Here is a 24,650-nt window from a genome sequence, read left to right on the forward strand (position 1 = left end):
TGCAACTTATATGTTCAAAGCTGCCAAGAATGAAGCAGGGAAGTGTGAATCATTTGAAAGGGCAACAGAAAAAAAAATAAAAAAAATTGATTCTTGTTGGAGATCAAAACAGCAGAATAGGAAATAAATGAATAACCTACAGAAATGTTCTTAGAAAATTTGGAGAAAAAGATAAACTAATAATAAGTAAAAATTAGCTGGATTTTTTAAGCGCATGAATCCAATGAATTGAAACTGTTTTACTGATTAAATTACACCACTGATACCTTCTGAGTGATCAAATAACAAAGGTACAAGAGATCTGAGCTTAATATGGTTATAGGCAGGATAAAAATGAGCATAGTGATGAAAAGAAAGATGCATAAGGAAATTTTAAAAAGTCAAAGGAATAAAAAATAGTCAGATGTGATCTGTAGGACCAAATATAAAAATATTACTTGAGTATTATTTGATGACTGGCAAAATATGAAGAAAACATTGATACCTAACCAATAAAATATGTAGTGTAGTTGTCTACAAAGATGGAAAAATAAAAACTGTATGGCAAACAGTTAAAGAAGCAGTCTATTAAAAGAAAAAATCTTACACAGAAAGTTCTTGGTAATAAATTAGTATGTGTCCTAAGAGAACATAAAATAAATGCAGAACAGCTATGTAAAAGATATATAAGCAAAAGAAATGAGAAAATTTTGGGAAAAAATAGAGAAGACATGCATAAAAGTGTAAAACATTCCAAAAATATTCCATTGAAAAATATGGAATAGCAGGGAAAAAATATACCACAAAAGGAATCAAAGGTAATAAGAATTAAATGTAAAGTGAAGATAAGGATATTCTGGATATGTGTGTGAAGGAATTACACTGAAAAACTATTAAAATCAGGTAATTAACGATAAGAATTGCAGGCAGAAATATCCATGCAATTACAACTGAGTAAAATTTTAATATTTGTGATAGGAAAAGGCATCAGAAACATGAAATTTTGAAAAAGCAGCTGAAGTAAATGATATAATTCATCAAAAATGTTTAAATGGAAATGTAAAAATTTAATAGTGATTGCAATATATAAGTCACATGACTTGAATAGAAAGTTAAGTATCAGTTAAGTACCAGTCTGTATATGGCACCCTCTGACTACCACCTGTTTGGCAATCTCTGAGGATGCCATTTTGTAGATTAAAAGGAGCTGAAAAAAAAAAGTTTGTGAAGAGCTCTGCCATCAGAATAAGAACTTTTAAAGGATGAGCATACGGTGTCACTTTTGCCATCACTTAGTGATGGCAAAAGTATGCAAAGAATGATGGAGACTTAGTTGAAAACTGACAGGATGCTTATGAAAGATAGAAAATAAATCCATATAAAAGTCAATGTTAAATTATATTTTCTGAGGAAAAAAAAATTACTGATATAAATCCTCAAGACTAATGAAATTAAATAACTGTTATAAGAAATTGAGAATAAATATCACCATTAAAAATTGCAAATATAAGCAGGAAAAAAGAAAACTATTTTTTCAATTATTAATATAACTTACAGTCTATGGTGGAGATAAGAGTGGGTATACTTTAGCAAAACAGTGATACTTTGGTATACTGTTTAAATTGCAATCTAAACGTTTCTCTGGGTGTGTGTGTGTGTGTGTGTGTACACAGTAGCCCCCCCCCATATCTGTGGTTCGAAAAAAGAACGCAAAACAGTAAGCGTCACAGCAGTCGAAACACGCATACACGCAGGCTGAAAACTTGTCGAAACACGCTTGTTTTGCTAGCCGCATGGACTTAAACATGCATGTTTGTTCATGTTTAGTTTTACTCGAATTGTTGAAGAAAGCAGTTCAATTGTCTGTCATTGCAATTAAAAATAGTGTTTAAATTCAAGCAAATAAATTGTTAAAAATTTAAAAACGGCTTCAAAACTGAAGAAAAGACATAAAGTGCTCAGTATTAGTAAAAAATCAAAGATTATCAATATGATTGAAGTAGAAAAAAGTCAATTGCAACCGTTGTCAAGATCTATAATAAAAATGAATCTTCAATACGTGAAGTGTTGAAGAACAAAGAAAAAATTCGTGCCAGTCTTTCCATTGTGTCCAAATCTGCAAAAATTACAGGTACAGTGCGTGATAAGGCGTTACTCAAGGTAGAGAAAGCTTTGAATTTGTGGGTGGAGGACATGACAAGAAAAAGGATTCCTATTGATGGTAACATGTTATGATAAAAAGCATTGATCCACATGTAACCACAAGACAAAATAGAAGAGGAAGAAAAGGTCATTTACAGCAAGCAAGTAAGGGCTGGTTGTATAGATTCAAAACTAGGTTTAATCTAAAAAACATAAAAATTATGGGAGAATCGGCATCGGCTGATGAGAAAGCTGCTGCATTATTCCCAGCAGAATTTTAAAAAAATTATTGCAGAGAAAGGTTATCATCCTAAGCAAGATTTTAATTGTGACGAAACTGGCCTCGTTGGGAAGAAAATGCACCAACTGACTTACATCCATAAAACTGTGAAGCAAGCACCAGGCTTTAAAGCATTTAAGGACAGATTGATGCTGGTACTTTGTGGCAATGCAGCTGGTCATATAATTAAACCTGGCCTTGTTTACCAAGCACAGAATCCACGTGCTCTTAAAAACAAAAACTGTCTGCCTGTTTTTTGGCAATCAAATCCGAAAGTGTGGGTCACACCCGTGTTATTTACAGAATGGTTCCATTGATGTTTTATTCCGGAGGCGAAAAAATACTTGGAGAGGGAAGGATTACATTTAAAGTTTTATTGATAATAGACTATGCTCCAGAGCTTCCTGAGTCACTAGTCACCGAAAGTGAAAATATTTAAGTGGTTTTCTTCCCGCCTAATACGACCTCATTGCTTCAGCCACTTGATCAAGGTGTCATTAGATGCTTCAAAGCCTCATATGCTCGGCAGGTTTTCGATATGATTCATGCAATGGTCAAGGATTCTGCTGATGTTGGAGTCATGGAATGCTGGAAATCATTCACAATTGCAAATGAAATTGTATTCATCAAGGGAGCAATGGACAAATTGAAACCAGAAATGGTAACTGCATGCTGGGTGGAATAATGCCATTCATAATTCCCAAGACTCCCCTGATATTAACTCAAAGATAACAACGATAATTAACACAGCACAGAAAATAGGTAGAAAGGGATTTGACAATATGACAGAAGAAGAATTGAATGATTACATAGATGGACATTGTCAGGCACTCATTAACAAGGAGTTGAAAGATCTTGCCAAATCTTCTACAGAAGAAGATGAAAGTGAACAAGAACCACCAGTGTGGACACTCGAAAAATTTGCCACAATATTTCGAACAGTTCAAACATTAAAGGAACAGATAATGGATTATGATTCAATGATGGAGCGCAGCATAAAAATTACTCGCACAATAACAGAAGCTTTGGAACCTGCAGAACCTGTTTACTGAATTGAAGAGACAAAAACGGCAACTTGCAATAACAATGTTTTTTTAAAAAAGTCAACAAAGCTTCTACTTTTGATGATCCTCAGCCATCCACATCATTTGCTCAGTAGGCAAGCAAGCAGCCGACTGCCAAAGATTTGGAAGATGAATAAATATGTAGCTGAACACAACGAGGTGTTCTGATCTCAGTTGATTCCTCCTAATAAGAATAAAAATGTTAAGATTTTATTAACAATTACATTTTAATTAGCATATTTTCTCATTCCGTTCTACATAATTATTATGTGGGTTAAATTTTATTTGTCTAAAAACGAAGTTTTATTGAATGAGGCAATTTTTTTGGTTTGCCACTTCACATTCCATTGCTACTCGTAGATTCTAAAGACGCAAAAATTGTTTCATGATAATTTTAAATAAATATGTAATATTATTATCGAGGAGCAATGGAATGCGCGCCCAAATGTGGTAGATAGCATCACTAGATATAGATAGTACGGGTGAAGTGGTAGTCTAGAAATTACCTCATTTAATTAAAAAAAAAAAACTCTTTTTATTATTTATTTAACCATACAATTTAGTGTATAACATATATTAATTACATAACATATTCACTAAAGAACCCTACAGTCCTAGCATGTGAGACTAAGTCAATTAACTAATAATTTTCTGCTTCAATTTTGCTATGTGCAAAAATCTGGGTCTCACTAGTGGTTCACTACTATCAGCAGTTTCGGATATCCGCAGAAGACAATGGAACCAAACCACGCAGAGACAGGGAGCCTACTGTACATGTCTATTTCAAATGATGACATTAATATAAAGGTTGAAATTCGAGAAATTAAAGTTAATTAGCTCAACACATGGTAGTACTCTCCATAATTTTATAAAAGGGAATTCATATTTACAATTTAGTGTATCACAAAAGCAGATAAAGGGAATGCCACTGTTGTTTTAGATCGGATAACTTACATAGAAAAAATGAACCATTTGGTATTGGCCTTTTTGAAACGATGTAGAGACATCAACTTAATACCCAACTACATTAAACTAAAGAAGAAGTTTAAATCAGCTAAAGAGCTCCATATCTATGCCCGGTTGGAAAAAGCATTGTTAAGGGAACAGATCCACGAGGCACGAAAAAACTTAGCATCCACCCAAGCCAAAGTTCTACAACTAAAATTAGAGCTATTCAGCTACATTAATCCAGAATTGGGATATTTTAGACAGGATCACAGACAACTCGGCCAAGCACCTATTACTCAAAAACAAGGAAAAATTAACAATGAAGTTTCAAGCACTACAACAACATGAAAGCACAAGACAATCAGGATGCCATAACGAAAGGAGCAGCCAATCACCCACAAACAAAGTTAGGAGCAACCAACCACCATCAGACCATGGCCTGGTTATCAACCAATCAAACTACAATCTCACCCAAGGTGAACTCTCACTGCTGGAGAAAGGTCTAAACTACACCATTGGGCCGAGGTCAGTAAACAAACTTGATATCATTTATCATATCAAGAGAGGTTTAAGATCCCGCCCCACTAATCTAGCTGACAAAATGGAAAAACTGTCCCTCAAATCCGTAAAAAATAACCAGGACATTATAATCACAAAAGCAGATAAAGGGAATGCCACTGTTGTTTTAAATCAGACAACTTACATAGAAAAAAATGAATCATTTTTTTCTATGTAAGTTGTCTGATTTAAAACAACAGTGGCCACGCAGTGCATCAAAAAGAAAACAACTGAATTAATTAAATCCGTTAACACTTGGCCAGAAGAAACAACTAAAAAACTAATATTGCATTATGCCCACACGCCCAGAATTTATGGCCTGCCAAAAATACACAAAACAGACACACCACTATGTACGATTGTTGAAGGAATCAACAGCCAAATTACCACTTAGCCATAAAATTAGCAGTCACACTCAAGGGATTGGTAGGTCAGTCCCCTTCCTACATAAAAAATACACGTTTCATACACAAAATTAAAAACATTACACTCAACGACCAAGATTTATTAGTCAACTTTGACGTAACTTTCCTTTTCACCAATGTCCCGATCAATGATACTATCTTACTCCTACATAACATATTTCCACACGACATCCTGGCCCTCTTTGTCCACATACTCTGCTCCGGATATTTCATGTGGCAAAACAATTTTTACCTTCAAAAAGAGGGTAAAAATTGTTTTGTTTTACAGCCGTGGGCTCACCACTTTCCCCTCCCCCAATAGCTAACTTTTATATGGAAGACTTTGAGCAACGAGCTCTAGAGTTAGTGTGCCTAAAGCCCAAAATTTGGCTCAGATACACTGACGATATTTTTGCCATTTGGCCCCACGGCCGCAAAGCACTAAATACATTCCTTAGCCACCTGAACAAACAACACAAACGTATCCAATTCACCACTGGAATAGAAAAAACAACTCTCTTCCATTCCTAGACACACTCGTTGCACACCTTCCCTCAGGCTGTCTCTCCTTCTCAGTCTACTGCAAACCTATACACACAGGCCAGTACATATACAAAAATTCTTATCACCACCCAAAACAAAAACTAGGGATCATAAGCACCTTTAAACACAGAGCTCAAACTACCTGTTCAAATGAACAAGCTCTAAACCAGGAATACAAGATCATCAACCATACATTTATAAAAAAATGGATACAGTAAAAAAACTATTCACAAGATCCGCCACAGAGATACCAGTAAAAACAAAAAAGATTTCAAGAATGCTATTGCCATACCATATGTTAGAGGCATTTCCGAAAAAATAGACAGAACACTATACAAATACAGCATCAAAATCACCTTTAAACCCCCGACAAAATTAAGACACCTACTCAGTTCTTCCAAAGATCCTCTTCCACACCTAGTCCACCCAGGGGTTTACAAAATACAATGCACATGTAACCTACCATACATAGGGGAAACAGGGTGAACCATCCCAATTAGGAAGGACGAACACAAACGACACATTAAATACCTCCAGTTTGGAAAAACTGGCCTTTCTGACCACGCACTCCAAACATACCACAGAATTGATTGGAAAGGTACCAAGTCCCTACACACTGCCCAACCTGGTTCGAGAGGAAATTTAAAGAAGCATGTGAAATGCTCAAACATAATACAAATCTGAACAAAAATGATGGCCTAACCATTCCAAGAATGTGGAGGACCCATTTGCAACCTTTATAGCAACCAGAACAAGCCAAAGAAAAATCTCAATACAAGAATACTTGGCGATTTTTTTTTTTTTTCTCCCTTAACATTCAATAGCAACTTGAACTGTACAAGTCCAGAAGAAAATCGTAGTATAACAATCTGAACTGTACAAATCCGGAAGAATCTTAGTATAGGAGGACTTTAGCAGAGTTTATTGTACTTTCTTTATTTTGTTTATTAATTATTTATTTTTTACTTATTTAATTTTTTTTTATCACTAGAGATCAGGCTAAGAAAAAAATTAATTAACAGCATAGATTTAATTTACGTTTATAGAGTGCAACAGCATGTAGCTTGGTTTCCTATACGCATGTATCCTTCTGATGATGACCTCAATACAGGTGTCGAAATGTCAAGTGTTATTTTATTAATAATAAGTAAAATAATCATTTCAACACGTGTATTTTGTGTACCTAAATTCGTAAATATGAATGCTAATCATTGTGTAACCTTAAAAGAAAAAGTTACAATAATGAATGCTGATCACCATGTAATATTGAAGGAAATTATATGATATGCTGTGATTCATACATTTAGTAATAAATTACATTAAATAAGCTCAAAGATTACATACACTGTTTACATCATCTAGTTGTTTCAGCTTTTTTTCATTTTCAAGTAACCGAGTCTGCCAATCAGCCTTTGCTGCATCCAACTGACTGTGCTTGCTTTTCATAAAACAGACTGACTTTTCCATCCTTGTTTTGTTCTAGATATAGATATATATAGACATTTATTTTTTATATATATATATATATATATATATATATATATATATATATATATATATATATATATATATATAGTAACACTGCATAAAAATTTACATTTAATTTGTTCCTCCCTCTTCTCACAAACACCCACATACAAAAACACATTCAAAACTTCAAATAACATTGGAATCAATAATTTTAAGCAAACATTTTGATTTAAAGATGAAATCTATAATTTAAATAATAGTTTTTAGAAAAATGACAGAACAAAGCACATATAGAATCTCTTTATATTATAAAATTCCACTGGCTGATGATCAAAAGCATGCACCAGTGAGATGATCTTTGTGTGGGCAGGATCATCTTACAGGGATCAGATTTATCTTCCCACAGTGGAGATTGCACAACTTTTGTTCTCTGCACAGATTCTACTATCTTGGTATGATTTACAAATGTTATTTATCTGTGATCCGCCATTCATTCGAAAAAGTATGAATTATGTGAAAAAGTTTAGTGCAAAAACAGTTATGTTCATAAATTTTGGAATAAAAGACAGTGATTTTATTTCATGATAGAAGAATGTTTCAAAATGAGAATCAGGTAGATTCAAAAGAAAGTTTTCATGTCACAGCTTCACAATCACCGAGCTTGAGAAAATATGTTGTTGCATTGTTAAATATTTTTTTTCAATCTTACTGGCCAAGCAGCTAGCATATCAACTGACTAACCCAACACACTGTGGAGATAGATCTAAAGACATGAATAATGTCTTTAGGTGGGGAGATGGATTTCTTTACCTGGTGTGAGACCACCATCCTACTTATTGAGAGCCCAAAGTGGCTTGAAGAAGTTTCATGTTTAGTTTCTAGAGCAGAGTTTCCAGATTATATAACCTTTAACTAATTCAAGGTACTAATACAAACTGAACTTTCTGTGGGTGGAATTCAAAAATTAAATAAATTTATTATATATATATATAATAAAAAATATATAAAAAATTATTATTATTATATATATATATATAATTATTATTATTAAGAGAGACCTCCAGGGAGTCAGAGATTCATCGAGGGAGGCCACATACCACACACACCAGCTATCATACTTATTCTTGAATTCATTTACACTGCTTGCCCTCACAACATCCAAAGGCAATCCATTCCAGTCATGCACCACATTCTGAGAGAAAAATCTAGCCCTCACACCCTTCTTGGTGCCTTCATCCTCAGCTTCCAAAGATGCCCTCTCGTCCTTTCCCTACCCTCTATAAATTGAAAAATTCCATCAGTTGAAATCCTATATGACCCTTTCAGAAGTTTGTAAGTCTCAATCATATCTCCATTCTTTGCTAGTGTCTGCGGTCTACAAATTCTCAATCTGTCTTCATAATCAGTATTCCACAATTCTGATATCATTTTTAACACTCTCCTTTGTACTCTCTCCAATATAACAGAATCGCAATGGAAACCAGGAGACCAGACCTGCACACATTAGTCCAAGTGAGGTCTTATCAAGACCTTGTAAAGAGGCAAAATAGCATCCTTATGTGAACTTAAATCATTCGTATTTGGTCTAATGTGTTAAAACTAAGAACTTTTATTGTTAAAAGACCATAAGATTTAATGATTACAAATACAAAGAGCCAACAAGTTTCACTAGCCACTGTCTAGCATTTTTAAGGCTGTACTGGTGTGAAAACAAATGCATCAAGTTATATGAAAACATACACTTTAGTAACTACCAGGCCATTACATTTGATAATTCGTGTTTGATGGCGTGCATACATTTGAATGCTTCAGTCAGAATCCGGTACATGTTGTGTAGTTTTTCGCATATTGTAGTTCTGTTGAGCTGAGAGAATTCACGAGATATTTCCATGTCTTTAAGAATGGCACCTTGATTTCTATTTAAATTATTGCCTGTGCGTAGCACCACCGCTGCTTCTTTGAAAGTTCTGTGTCTGTAGTCATTCTCGATGTAAGGCATAGAACTGTTTTTCAAATCTGTAACGTGATTTGATGTTGAGAAATGATGAGCTAAACCAGATGTGATGATTCTATTGTGATTAACATCCCTCACATGTTCCTTCTGTCTTATTTCAAAACTTCTAGAGGTCTGTCCAACGTGTGGCCTTTCTTACATTGAATTTATGGAATTTCATATACTCCAGGAAATTTGAAGAAAGGTACCTCATCTTTGGGTGATCTTGAGACTTGTCTGATTGTGGTAGTTGGTTTAAAAACTACTCTGATGTTATGAGCTTTTAACATTCTCGCCAGTTTTGTGGATACTGAATTAATATATGGATGACAGCTGTGGACATATATTGGGACGCCGTTCCACGATGTTGGAGGTTGTCTTTAAAAAGCAATTTGTTTAAAATGTTAAAATCACAAAAACACAGTATCTATTCAGAGATAAAGTGTTAGCTATTTGTGACAGTTCTCTCTGTACATCTACTTCTTTCGAAATAGACCTTAAGGCTCTATTACGGAGCATATGAATGATGCTGTGTTTTTGTGATCTATGATGGTTAGATGAATAATGTAGATATCTACCTGTATATGTGGGTTTCTTGTAAATGGACAGTTGGACATTGTTATCTTCTCTCCTCACCAGTATGTCAAGAAAGGGTAGTTCTTTGTTCTTCTCCAGTTCCATAGTGAATTTGATCTTATTATGTAGTGAGCTGAGTATATTAAGAAACATGGTATCCTATGTTTCTATTAAGAAACATTATATTAAGAAACATGGTATCCTATTTCCATGGTATCCTTCCAGATATCGAAGGATACCATGGAAAATGCCTTACATCGAGCATGACTACAGACACAGAACTTTCAAAGAAGCAGCAGTGGTGCTACGCACAGGCAATAATTTAAATAGAAATCAAGGTGCTATTCTTAAAGACATATGGAAATATCTCATCAATTTTCTCAGCTCAACAGAACTACAATATGCGAAAAACTACACAACACGTGGTCATGTACCAGATTCTGACTGAAGTATTCGAATGCATGCAATGCCATCAAACACGAATTATCAAATGTAACAGCCTAGTAGTTACTAAAGTGTATGTTTTCATGTAACTTGATGCATTTGTTTTCACAACAGTACAGCCTTGAAAATGCTAGACAGTGGCTAGTGAAACTTGTTGGCTCTTTGTATTTGTAATCATTAAATCTTATGGTCTTTTAACAATAAAAGTTCTTAGTTTTAACGTATTAGACCAAATATGAACAATTTAACTTCACAGATGAAGCATAAAGTTTGGTGCTTAGAGAGGACAAATGCAAAAAAGCTAAGTTACTAAATCACTTTATATTTCTGAAGAGATGTAGAGATTTTGCTGTCATCCCGAAGTTCTTAGTAGTAAAAGGACATATCCAATCTGCAACAGCCAAAATAATATACTACAAGATTTCGTTAGCGTTAATCAGAGAAAGGATACAACATACCAGGTATGAGCTCAACATTATTAACGCGAAGTGCAGAGAACAGTTTGATGAAATATCTAACAGTTTAGACTACATGACTTGGAATAACATAGACCACTTATTACATCGTAGCTACTAAAAAAAGTTTCAGAATGAGTAAAAATCACACAAATTAAAAAATTTGAGGTACTGGATAAGAACAAATTCCAGTCGCACCACGGTCTCCCTAACAACAAAGTGATTTTCAACTTATCAGATTACAGGCTTTCTAATCATGAATTAGAAATCCTTAAAAAGGGTTTCAATTTTACTATCACCCCAAATTTTATTCCTAAAATGGATTTCATATGTGGGATAGAAAAAAGTCTATCATCTTCCAGAGGCTACAGCAAATACTATCAGATTCAATAGTATGATTATTCTTGCCTCAGCAAAACCACCAATACCTACAACAACAAACCTACAACTTACCTATAAAATACTTACAACTTTGTTGTTACTTATGTAACAACAAAGACATTATAATAACCAAAGTGGACAAAGGAAATTCAGCAGTCATTCTCAACTCGAAAGATTACTTTAATAAGATTAACTTGTTACTAGCAGACAGTTCCACTTACCAAGTCTTAGATAAAAATCCCATCATGAGTAATCATCTGGAGATGATTACTCATGAACACTCTTATCCGCAATATGACCGGTTGGTCAGATGAACTAAAAAAAACAACTTAAATCCTTACATCCTATTATTCCATGCCTTTATGGGGCACCGAAGATTCAGAAAGAAAACGTACCACTTCATCCAATAGTTGATGGAAGATCCTCACCTACGTACTTACTAGCAAATTTAATGAAAGGAAAAATTAGACAAACAATGACCTACATTAAAAACTCTCAACAATTTATGGAAAAAATCAACAGTATCAAATTATCACAAACGGACATTATGGCTAGTCTAGATGTAGTGTCCTTATTCATTAATGTACCAGTCGTAGAGGTGGTCAATATTCTAAAAGATCTCTTCCCTCAGGACATCACCCAGTTGTTTCATCATTGCCTGAAATCAATTTTCTTCAAAGTAAATAACATAGTATACAAACAATCGGAAGGTCTAGCCATGAGTAGCCCCCTCTCACCACCATGCGCAGACCAATTTACGGAAAAACTTGAAAAGGATATTTTTTCCACCATTTCACCTAAACCGTTGATTTGGTGGAGATATGTCGATGACGTGTTCATTATCTGGAAGGATACCATGGAAAACCTTCGTGTTTCTTAATAAAATCAACTCACTACATAATAAGATCAAATTTACAATGGAACTGGAGAAGAACAAAGAACTACCCTTTCTTGACATACTGGTAAGGAGAGAAGATAACAATGTCCAATTGTCCATTTACAAGAAACCCACAGATACAGGTAGATATCTACATTATTCATCTAACCATCATAGATCACAAAAACACAGCATCATTCATATGCTCCGTAATAGAGCCTTAAGGTCTATTTCGAAAGAAGTAGATGTACAGAGAGAACTGTCACAAATAGCTAACACTCTATCTCTGAATGGATACCCTTCTAATATTTTAAACAAATTGCTTTTTAAAGACAACCTCCAACAACATGGAACGGAGTCCCAATATGTGTCCACAGCTGTCATTCCATATATTAATTCAGTATCCACAAAACTGGTGAGAATGTTAAAAGCTCATAACATCAGAGTAGTTTTTAAACCAACTACCACAATCAGACAAGTCTTAAGATCACCCAAAGATGAGGTACCTTTCTTCAAATTAACTGGAGTATATGAAATTCCATGCATGTGTGGCCTTTCTTACATTGGACAGACCTCTAGAAGTTTTGAAATAAGACAGAAGGAACATGTGGGGGATGTTAATCACAATAGAATCATCACATCTGGTTTAGCTCATCATTTCTCAACATCAAATCATGTTAGAGATTGGAAAAACAGTTCTATGCCTTACATCGAGAATGACTACAGACACAGAACTTTCAAAGCAGCAGCAGTGGTGCTACAACAGGCAATAATTTAAATAGAAATCAAGGTGCTATTCTTAAAGACATATGGAAATATCTTATCAATTCTCTCAGCTCAACAGAACTACAATATGCGAAAAACTACACAACATGTGGTCATGTACCGGATTCTGACTGAAGCATTTGAACGCATGCACGCCATCAAACACGAATTATCAAATGTAACGGCCTAGCAGTTACTTAAGTGTATGTTTTCATGTAACTTGATGCATTTGTTTTCACAACAGTACAGCCTTGAAAATGCTAGACAGTGGCTAGTGAAACTTGTTGGCTCTTTGTATTTGTAATCATTAAATCTTATGGTTCTTTTAACAATAAAAGTTCTTAGTTAATCCTTATGTGAACATTCGTTTCAGCATTGCAATTATCTTTTGAATTGTATTTGCAATCTTTGCCACATGGTCCCTAAACTTCAACTTCCTATCTATTAACACTCCAAGATCCCTAGCCTCATCAGTGTTTCTTCTAGCTTAACCCCCCACCAATATAATATGACATTGGACATCTAATCATGCCGAAGTGAATGACTTTACATTTACTCACATTGAACTGACACTCATTTTCCCATACCCACAATTCCAGCCTATCTTTGCATCATCAGCAAATAGTTGTATGTCGCTTGTCAAATCCTTCCCAATATCATTAATGTACAGATTGAATAACAGTGGACCAAGCACTGATCCTTGTGGTACACCACTATTTACTTTAAATCTTGGAGACTCACATCCCTCTTATACCACTTTTTGATATCTATCAGTCAACCATCCTCTTATCCATGCTAATATTCTATAACCTAGTCCCATTTTCTCCAATTTATGCTGCTATTCTGTATTCTGTCAAAAGCCTTAGCAAAATTCAAGAGTATCATGTTGTATCCATTCTCCTTGTCTAGTTCAATAGTAACATTGTTATAGAATGTGAGCAAGTTGCTAAAACATGACCTTCCCTTAGTAAACCCATGTTGTTCATTGCAAAGTAGAGATTCACTGTCAACCCCATTTCTGAATGCGAGCCCTAACCAATTTTTCCAAAAACTTCACCACTCCTGAGATACTAACTGGTCAATAGTTGGATACATCGTTCTTTGCACCACCCTTTTGCAATGGAATTACCATACATTCCTGCAGAATCTTCCCTATTTTGAGACTCATTAAACAGCCTAGTCAAAGGAATTGCCAGTTCAGCTGAACATTCTTTTAGCACACACATACTGATATCCCATCAGTCCCTATTGCTCAATTCTTATTCAATTTGTGCAACAGCTCTAATACCTCGGCCTCACATACCTGCATTTCTTCATCTAGTGATGAGGTAACAGTGAGCTCAATGTTGCGTTCACCAGGTAGATAGCTTTTAACAAAATGGCCACTCAATAACTGAACAACCTCTTCTGCATCTGTAACCCTCATGCCATCTGGATTTATAAAAGTTATTCTTTATATTCATTCTTTCTGTTATTCACAGCATATCGATAGAATTCTTGTGGGTTGTCTTTAGCACGCAGAGCCACTTTCTTTTCATACTCAGACTTTGCTTTCCATACAACAGTTGTGACTATTCTAGCCTGCTGCTTATAAGGTTCATAACAGACATTGTCCTTATTCAAACAGTATTCCTTCCACATCATCCTTTTCTTACGAATCTCTTGCTTAATAAGATCACACATCCATTTGACTCCTACTCTATTTATTCTTCGAACTCTCGGGACACATTCTGATATCGCATCATTTAACTATTGTTTAAACGCTTCCGTGCACTGTTGATATTCTTTCCATCCAGCAACCGATCCAATTCCACTGAACTCAGTATACTCCTCAGTTGGTCATAATTTCTTGCTTTGTAGTTTATCATGTAACCTTTTCTGAATGGAACATTCATAAACTTAGTCACTTCCCAAGTGAGTACCACATGATTACTGTCACCAACTAGAGGCAGAATAGTTACTTTTTAACTGAAACACCCTCTGACCTCAAGTTCCTTCTGTTACATGCTGCTTGAGGAAGTTGTCCTGCAACAGCTCAATAAATGCAATTTCATTCTTCTCATGAGATTCTACTGCTACCCAATCAATATTTGGATAATTAAAGTCTCCCATTATGATTACTCTATTCGTGCTCATCTTTTCTATTTGGTGATGCATTTTTTCATCACTAGCAACTGATCCACCAGGTCTGTAACAACACCTCACAATGTAATTGATCTTGTTAGATTCTGCCTCACACCAGATGGTTTCAAACTCAGTGCCACATGAAAAATTGTTAGTAGTAGTAGTAGTAGAAGTACTACAATCAGGTCTCAACTCTAACTGGATTAAAGTCATCCAATATCATTAGCAGCACACTCCCTCCTCGCCTATCCTCTCTATCCTTCCTAAAAATACTGTACCCTTGACACCAGTTAGTAGGTCTGATTCTGATAGTCACATCTTACTAATACCTACAATCTGAGATCGTAACATATTTATTAAGGAAACAAACTCTATCCATTTGTTTCTGATACTCCTAGCATTCGTGTACAGACATAATAATCTGCCTGACACAGTTGGATAACTTGCCCATCTCTATTCTTCGCTAATGCCTTACACGTGTAGACATCTTTGCACACATTTCATGGGTCTGAACCAGAAGAACACAAACCTGAAATCGTTCTCTCCTCGTCAACATTTCCATGACAAAGTGAATGTTAATGACATTCACATCATTAACACAGTTATATAACATTGTCGCTCTTACACTCACATTCACACCATTCCTCTCTTTATAATTTAGTTTCCCTGACTCTTTGTGTTAGGTCTCATACCAGTTATTAGTTTTTCTAGACTCCTGATATTAAACGCATTCAGGTGTTGGCCATCCCTCTTATACAAATCCAATCTTCCTTCAAACTCACACCCATTCCGTCTACATTGGCTATGCATCGAATTGTTTGCCATCATAGCCCTTCTTAAATCATTTTTATCATAGCGAGGTAAAATACTGACGATTTTCATTTTCACGCCTCTTCCAACAACCCTTTTATGTCCTCTCTCATACTGAACTTATCGCTAGTTAAATCGTTCGTACCTACAACATAGTTGTAGGTACGAACGATTTAACTTTTTACTTTTCTTTTCTGTTTTTGAATTGCTTGCGTTATATTTTTAATTTTTGCTCTAGAGAAACTGGATGTTATAACTCGCTCATCTATAGCATGTTTTGTTATAGAGTCACCATACCAAATAACTTCTTTCTTTTTACTAATAACGTCACTTACCTGATTTCTGTTATTTCCTGACTTACCTGTTTCCTTGCTTTGTTGTTTCTTATTTTCCTGTTCATTTTTCTTTTTCTCCCTGTGCTCATTTAAACGCCTCTCAACTTTTTGCAATTCCCGCATCGTCTCTCTGATGATCTGCTTCAACTTCACTATTTTGGCAGTTAATTCATTTTCATTAACCTCCTCCATGTGGACAATAACCTCGTTAGCAGGGCTAACCTTCTTGTTCTCGGCTGCGGTGCTTTTTTTTTTTTTAGCATTACATTTCTTGTCCTTTTTTTGGCACCATTTTAAATGAATACTAAATATTGAAATACTTAATAAAAATATGTGATAAAATACTAAACACACTATAAAACACTAAAATATACATATACTACAAAAACACTAATTTTTTAAGGGAAACCACAATAAAAACAGACAAAAATTACCAACTTTACAGGAGCACTACATTTGCTGACCAACCACTATGTATCCTTGAACCAATGATCAATATACACACACACACACATATATATATATATATAAACATATAAGTGAAGCTAAAGTAAATCGCAAATTTTGCTAAGGACCAACAAAAAAAGTTATTAATGTCAGCATTTCTGTGGTCTATAATTTTCAAACTGGAAACAAAAACAATAAAACTGCTTGCAGAATATGAAAGTGTAACTCAAAAAGTTTTATTACCTATAGAATCAATACTGCAGAATGCTAAACAACTTCAACATGCGCACCTTTCATGACATGTACGATGTCCAAGCGATAATCAATTTCCCTCCAAGTGTTCTCCATTTGCGGTGCAACCATTTCTATCACAACAACAACAATTTTGGTCTTCAGTTCATCAAAGGGAGGTCACAGGGGTCTGGTAAACAATGTCCTTCATGTATCCCCCACAGGAAGAAATCAAGTGGAGTAATATCAGATGATGGAGGCCATGGAATTGGTCCACCATGCCCAACCCAGCACCCAGGAAAATGTACGTCGAGAAATTCTCGGAAAATAAGAGCTCAATGTGGCAATGCTCCATCTTGTTGGAATACTCCATTTGGCTGATGACTTCCAACTGGGGTAACAGATACAGCTGTAGCATGTTCAGATAGTTCAAAGCAGTCACTGTTTTTTCTGCAAGGAAAAAGGGCCTCAATACTTCTGAACATGACAAAGCACACCAGACATTCACCTTTGGACTATCTCTTTTTAATCCTCATATTCTGCAGTTATGACAATTTACTCTCCCTGATATACAAAACATTTCTTCATCACTAAATATATCCATCTCCAACAGTAATTTTCATCAGCTTAGACATTTGACGAAATGTCTTCAGCAAATTGGAAACAGAGGGGGTTTATCATCTGGCTTTAAAGCATGAACAATCTGCAGTTTGTAGGCATAACTGTTTGGAAGGCAGTTATGAACAACCCTCCAAACAGTCATTTGTGATATACCTAACTAAGAAGCTCATCTAGTCAATTTTTGCGGGCTGCGATAAAATGCTTCCGGAATTCAATCAACATCTTCCTGCAAAGTGCTTGGTCTTCCCACTCCATTTTGATGCTGAACACTACCAGTCACTTGAAATTACTTTAACCAGCATTGGATAGCATTATCTGAAGTTGGATGTTTTCCATACTGAGTTCTGTAATGAGGCTGCATTGTGATAATGGACTTTCTTTCAAAAATACCAAAGTATGCACATTGCTTTTTCTTGAACAGTTGCCAGTTTAAAGTATGACATACTATCTCCCAGACACCAATGCAACAAGTACAGCACTGGCGAATAAAACTTTTTGAGTTACACTTTCATATTCTATAAGTAGTTTTATTTAGTTGGAAATGATTGACCAAGGAAACCCTGACAATAATTTAGAATCACCCTGTATTTTGTCATGAATTTGGCATTCCCTTTAATCCAAATATATCAAACCCATGCATGTACTGGAAAAACAACTCATACCATTACTGTAATGATATACAAGGGTGGTTTGAAAGGTTCTCGGCTTAACAATGAAAAACAAACACATGTAATAACCACAGTAATAAGTTTTAATAAGTAAATATTTCATCTTAAGTATCTTAGGACATCGTCAGTATAGTTAATTCAAACAATACTAGGAATAACATACAGTTAGGACACATGATTACAATGGAATACCAATATACATGCAGTAGCGTGTTATAGAATTAAATTAAAATATATCGGGGGGGGGGGGGGATTATTATTTTACACAATTTTGTATGACAATTTCCCATACGTTAGGAATAGCAAGAATATCATTACAGTTTAGATTTGGTCTGTGAAGTAGGGTTTCAGCACTTTCTTTATATAAACGTTCATGTTTATATAAAGATCTATGCAGAAGTTTGGTCTTTTCCCAATGGATCCTATGGTTTGGGTTTTCAACTCCATGTTGTGCAAGGCCAGCTTTCTGGGTTTCAGGGCCATCCAATCAAAATTTCGTCGATTCCCTCAATTTCATCCATTACTTTTCTCGTCCAGTAGGACATTCCGTCCAATCTTATTCATCCAATCCTATCTGTCCAATTCTTCATATTAGTCCAAGGAGTTATAAGTAAATTTGTGATAATTAATAATAGTCAGTTGACGTTAAAATTTTTTTGTAATTTATCCTTAAAATTTGGCAGTGCTGAATATGGCGGAAATTGCGATGAGTGACGGGGGTAAACCAATGCTTTATCTATAAAATTATTGTTATCATTTTCACTCTTATAACAAGAATAAGACTAGATGGTATTGGCGATGCGAGGTTCGTGACAGTTATAATGCTAGGTGCATCACAACTGCCAGTTTAGACAACATCGTGGTGTACAAAGACGGCAAGGACAATCACCAACATGAATCAGGCATGGACGGAGAGTTTAGGAAATTTAAAAATAATCTAAAGAGAAGGGCTCAAGACAATATGCATGGTCTACCCTCACACTTTATGCGTATGGTTATAGGACAAGTTCAGCAAGCTGAAGTATTACTTATGTTGCTGGAGAGGAATGGTTTACAGAGGAAAGACAATAGATGGCAGAACAGTGAGGCCTCGTACTCTCGCAAATTTGGTTGGCGTTGAGATACCAGAAATATATCAAGTAACGTTAAATCATGACAGATTTTTTTATGATTCTGGTGTACAGGACATGAATCGTCTTCTTGTTTATGTTCGCCACAACGGAGAACATAAGATTACTTGGAGCGAGTGACATTATCTTCTCCAATGCCACATTTAAAACTGCACCCTCACAATTTGCCCAGATGGAATATTTCGAGAGCATGTCATGCCTCTGGTCTATGCTCTAACTCCTGCATAAACTGAGACTACATATCAGTCAATATACCAGCATGTTGTCAACACTGCAAAACAAGCAGGAATCACTGTGAATCCATGTTATGATGGATTTTGAGCTGGCGAATATGAATGCTGCACAGGAGATATTTCCTAATGCAAATATAAAGTGTTGTCATTTCACTTTTCTCAGGCTCTTTGGAAACATATGGTGGCTTTGGGTCTATCACAGTAGTATAAAGTTGCAGGAAGCCCTATATGTGAAGAAGCATCAATGCTATTCAGCATGCCATTCATGCCAATTGAAGTGACTGATGATTTTTTTTCAGTTGTTTTAAGATTGCAGCCTAACTAAATGGATACATTTTTGATTATTTCCAATTCTTGGTTTAGAGATCCTTCAGAGGAGCAGAATCTGTGCGCTCTGGTTACTAATGATTTAATGATGCCAAATTTTTGAGATGGATGATGAGCAGAATTGTGAATGTAGCGACCTGAAAATGTTGGCTTGCGATAGACAGAAGTGGAGATTCTTTTTCTATCATAAAATTTAATGCAAGGATGAAGGAAGTTTATTTTATCTAGAAACAGGTGTAGTTCTTGTTTGGAATGACCCCAGACAGCAAAATTGTCATCGACATAACGTAGCCAAATTTTTGGTTTGAGTTTAAATGTGAACATTTTTTCTTCAAGGTATTCTAGAAACAGGTTTGCTAAGTTTGGTGATATAAGGGAGATCCCATTGCTGTTCCTTCCTCTTGCTCATACATTTTTTTCTTTCCAAGTGTAGTAACTGTACATAATAACAAATTTGAATAATTCAACAATATCAGATGGAAATTTTTGAGTTAACAAGTCTACAGTTTCCTTATGGGGGATATTAGTGAAGAGAGAGAGAATGTCGAAGCTAATTAGCATGTCAGTTTCCAACAGTTGAATGTCTTTTATTTTTGTGTGAAACTCTGTGGAATTTTTAATTAATGAGGCTGAGTGGCCTATGTGAGGACAGAGAAGGTTAGATAAAAATCTTGATAACTTGCAAGTCGGGCTACTAATAGAATCCACGAGGTCTAGTGGAATGTTATTCTTGTGAAGCTTAGATAAACCGTATATTCTAGGAGGCCTAGCATGGTATGTCCTGAGTTTTTTTATTGTTTCTTCATCTAAGGAATTGGTTTCATCAAGTAACTTGTTCAGTTTCTTGAGCTGTGTTTTTTGTAGGATCATAATCAAGTTTGGCATAAGTATTTCGATCTCGGAGAAGTAAATTCATTTTTCGGTCATATGAATTGGTATCTAGAACAACGGTGGTATTTTCCTTGTCAGCTCTGGTGATGATTATGTTTTTATTATTTAAGGAGATAAGAGCTTTCAATTCTGATGGTGGGATATTTAAGTCCGAAAGTTTGGCATCATAGATTATTTTGGCTATTTCGAAATGAAGTCTGCTGGCTTCAATACTGAAAGATGGCCGATATTTCTTTCAATGTTATGTATAAAATCTAAATATGGAAAGATTTAGGTGAAATGGCAAACTTATGACCTCTTGCTAGAATATTTAATTCATCTTCTGTTAGTGGACAGCTAGATAAGTTGACAACCCATTTTTCGGTTGGTAACTTGTTGGTATTTTTCTTAGATCAATTTAACAAATTAAGGTATTTTTTATGTAGATTAATAATACTTTTATCAAATGCTTTTGATCCCCGAATTCTTTGAGACACTATTGATTATTAAGTTATTGTTAGTATCTCAAAAAAGTCTGTCTGTTATTAGTGTCTCAAAAAATTTGGTCTGTGAAGTATGGCCGAAGTCCTACTTCACAGACCAAATCTAAACCGTAACGACGTTCTTGTTATTCCTAAAGTATGGGAAATTGTCATACAAAATTGTGTAAAATAATATACATATATATTTATATATATATATGTTATCTTATTTTAATGTAATCTTTTCACCCCCTCCAGATATATTTTAATTTAATTCTATTACACACTATTGCATGCATATTGGGATTCCATTGTAATCATGTGCCCTAACTGTATATTATTCCTAGAATTGTTTGAATTAATTGTACTGACGATGTCCTAAGATACTTAGTATGAAATATTTACTTATTAAAACTTATTACTGTGGTTATTACAAGTATTTGTTTAATCATAAATTCTCCACAGGTTTCCTTGTACAATAACAATGAAAAAATGAATTTATAATTTCAAAATTATTTTTATTTTCAACATAATCTCCTTTAAGATCAATACATTTATTCCAGAGATGTTCTAGCGCCATTATCCCATTCCTGTAGTAGTTCTCAGTAAGATCTGAAAAATACCCCTCTACAGCTGCAGTCACCTCTTGATTTGAAGAAAAACGCTGATCAGCAGGGAAGAGTTTTAGTTTTGGGAAGAGATAGAAGTCAGAAAGAGCCAAATCTGGGGAAAAGGGTGGATGTTCCAACAATTCATAGTGCAGATCCCTTAATTTTCCCAATGCCAAAACACCTTTGTGGGCAGGTGCACTGTCTTGATGAAAGATGATTTTTTTTCTTCTGCAAGCCAAGTCTTTTCTCATGAATTTTTTCATCTACTCTGATTAAAAGATTGGAATAATATTCCCTGGTTATTGTTTTACCCTTTTCAAGATAATTAATAAACAAAATGCCTTTAGCATCCCAGAACACTAATGCCATGCCTTTTCTGCTGATGGAACCGGCTTTGTCTTCTTTGGTGCTGAATGACCGGGTTCTGTCTACTGTTATGACTGTTGAAAGTTTATTTTTCACTTGATTAGAATATAAGAAATTTAGTTTAATCCTTTATCCAAGTGTGAGCAAACAAAGTTTGCACCTGAAAGTATCTTCAGGACAGGGGTAAGGTGGTGCAACACCAGGGCGACTCCTTGCAAAGGTGGAGCAAGCTACTATCACTCCTATCTCAGTATCTCCCATAATGCAAAACACATCTCCTTGCAGATACATCTAACGTTATGCATTAAGGGAAGGGCCACTACCCAGACTAGTTTCGACCTTTATTGAGGTCTCTTCAATGAGAGCCAGGCCCAAGTGGACATCCAGCCAGAAGTGTTAGCAAGGTCATCTCTACCTATAGGAGTTGCCAAATGGTGTGCCACCTTTTTAATAAATTACTCTGGATTTAGAGAAAGATGTGGAAAGTTTAATTTTCACTTGGTTAGAATATAATAAATCTAGTTTAATCCTTTATCCAAGTGTGAGCAAACAAAGTTTGCGCCTGAAGTCGCCCTGGTGTTGCACCACCTTACCCCTGTCCTGAAGATACTTTCAGGCGCAAACTTTGTTTGCTCACACTTGGATAAAGGATTAAACTAAATTTATTATGTTTTGACTGTTATTTGGATTCTGGTGTGTAATGGTGAATCCAAGTCTCATCCATAGTAATAAATCGATGCACCAAATCAGTTTTATTCTTGTTAAAATTCTCCAAGCACTGTTCAGAGATTTTCATGTGAGTGCATTTTTAATCTGCTGTGAGCAAGCACGACACCCATCTTGCACAAAGCTTTTTCATATGCAATTCTTCATGCAAAATATATCCTACTCGTTCTTTTGAAATGCCTATAGTTTTAGCAATTTCACGCACTGTGACTTGCTCATCCAATACCATATTGTGCACTTGATCAATGATTTCTGGTATTGTTACACTTTTTGGATGTTCTTCAGGGGGATTATCTTCAGGCTGGTATACGGCCACGTTTAAACTCGGCAGTCCATTTCTTAATTGTCAAAAACGAAGGAAAAGAGTGCCCATAAACTTTTATGAACTTCGAATGAATTTCTTTTGCCGTTAAACCTTCTTTTACAAAGAATATTATAACCGCACAATACTCAATTTTAGCCATTTCAAGGGATACAGACAACACTTTTGCTTCAGACAGCTATATAAAGCAAACTACTTGCTAGAATGACTTACAATTTCACATGGATGCTTATGACAGATGTACCAACTTGGAAAAAAAAAAATCATGCTGATAGTGTTGCCATCTATGGTCAAAGCCGAGAACTTTTCAGACCATCCACATATGTTGGAAGGAGTGACACACATACTGCACTACCGTAAAGTGTATTATAAAAATAGGTTCACAGAAATGGAGATTAACAAATTACACTGAGACAGAAATTGTCAATATTAAAGTGGTTTTCTGTGCAGTAGACAAGAAAGGAATAAAACTGAAGCAGCAAAGGGATTTGGCACTATCTACATCATCCATTATGTAGACAAATATCAGGGCAAAATGAACCCAATATCTAAATTATATTGTTGGTAATGCAGATATTTGCTACTGGGTAGTTTGTGTACTCACTCTCCAATCAACAGGCTGTGACGATTCAAATCCTCTCATGGATGTGAAGGTTTGTGATTGTCTTCAAGTGGGAGATGAATTTCATTACCTGGCATAACACTACTGTCCTCATTGTATTGTTGGAGGGCAGTAGTCATGCCAGTGGCGTCACAAAATTATCTTCAGAGATCTTCATAAATCCATGTTTGGTCTCCAGAGTATGATTTCCAAGATTATGCAAAAATATGAAAAACAAAAAAAATAAGTAAAATGAAAAATAAAAAAATAACCCCTAAGTCCATCCATGGTACTAATGTAATATACCATATGTTATCCTGTATAATGCAAAAAATTTATGGTAAAAAATACTACTTAAAGTTAGGGGTTCACATTATATGAGGATCCTAAAAAATATAACATCTTATTAAACTTGCACACACAATATATACTACCTAATGCCTATGCAACCAAAATCTACTTGACCCACTTGCATTCAGCAACCAAGCGTGCATCGTATCTGCACATAAAGCCAGTAATATAAGTAGTGCTAATGATAGAGCACAGTGAGATAGATAGAGCACAGTTAGGTATATCGGTTTAACCACAGTTCATTTTAAATATTATTCGTTAAACAAACCTAGCCTGAAAATGAACCAACAGAAACGTTTGGTGTAGCAGAGAGTAATATTAGACTTTGGCATAAGCTAAAAGACACTCTTGAAAAAATCTCCAAAACGAAACGTGCCCATCGTGGAGATGTAACATCCTTTCCAGAACTAAAAGAAGAGCTAAATGAATGGATTTTGATGCAACGACAAGATGGCATTATAGTAACAAGAAATGCAATTCGTTTTCGAGCTCTACAACTCAAGAATGGTAAATTCA

The 24,650-nt window shown here is 35.2% G+C and overlaps 1 protein-coding gene across 2 annotated transcripts in view; it reads right to left on the minus strand.

The window, feature by feature from the left end:
* LOC150095716 (kinesin-like protein KIF18A) overlaps window positions 1-24,650 on the minus strand; it is a 207,048-nt gene that overhangs the window by 53,852 nt on the left and 128,546 nt on the right. For both annotated transcript variants that reach the window (XM_090410247.1, XM_090410246.1), the window contains one exon: window positions 7,263-7,397. In XM_090410247.1, the coding sequence (XP_090266373.1) occupies window positions 7,263-7,397 (135 nt within the window). The remainder of the gene's footprint in view (window positions 1-7,262; window positions 7,398-24,650) is intronic.

Source organism: Typopeltis vanoorti, chromosome 20 (assembly GCF_054136105.1).
Source record: "Typopeltis vanoorti isolate ZY-2024b chromosome 20, IOZ_Tvanoo_1.0, whole genome shotgun sequence".
NCBI classification, from domain to species: domain Eukaryota; kingdom Metazoa; phylum Arthropoda; class Arachnida; order Uropygi; family Thelyphonidae; genus Typopeltis; species Typopeltis vanoorti.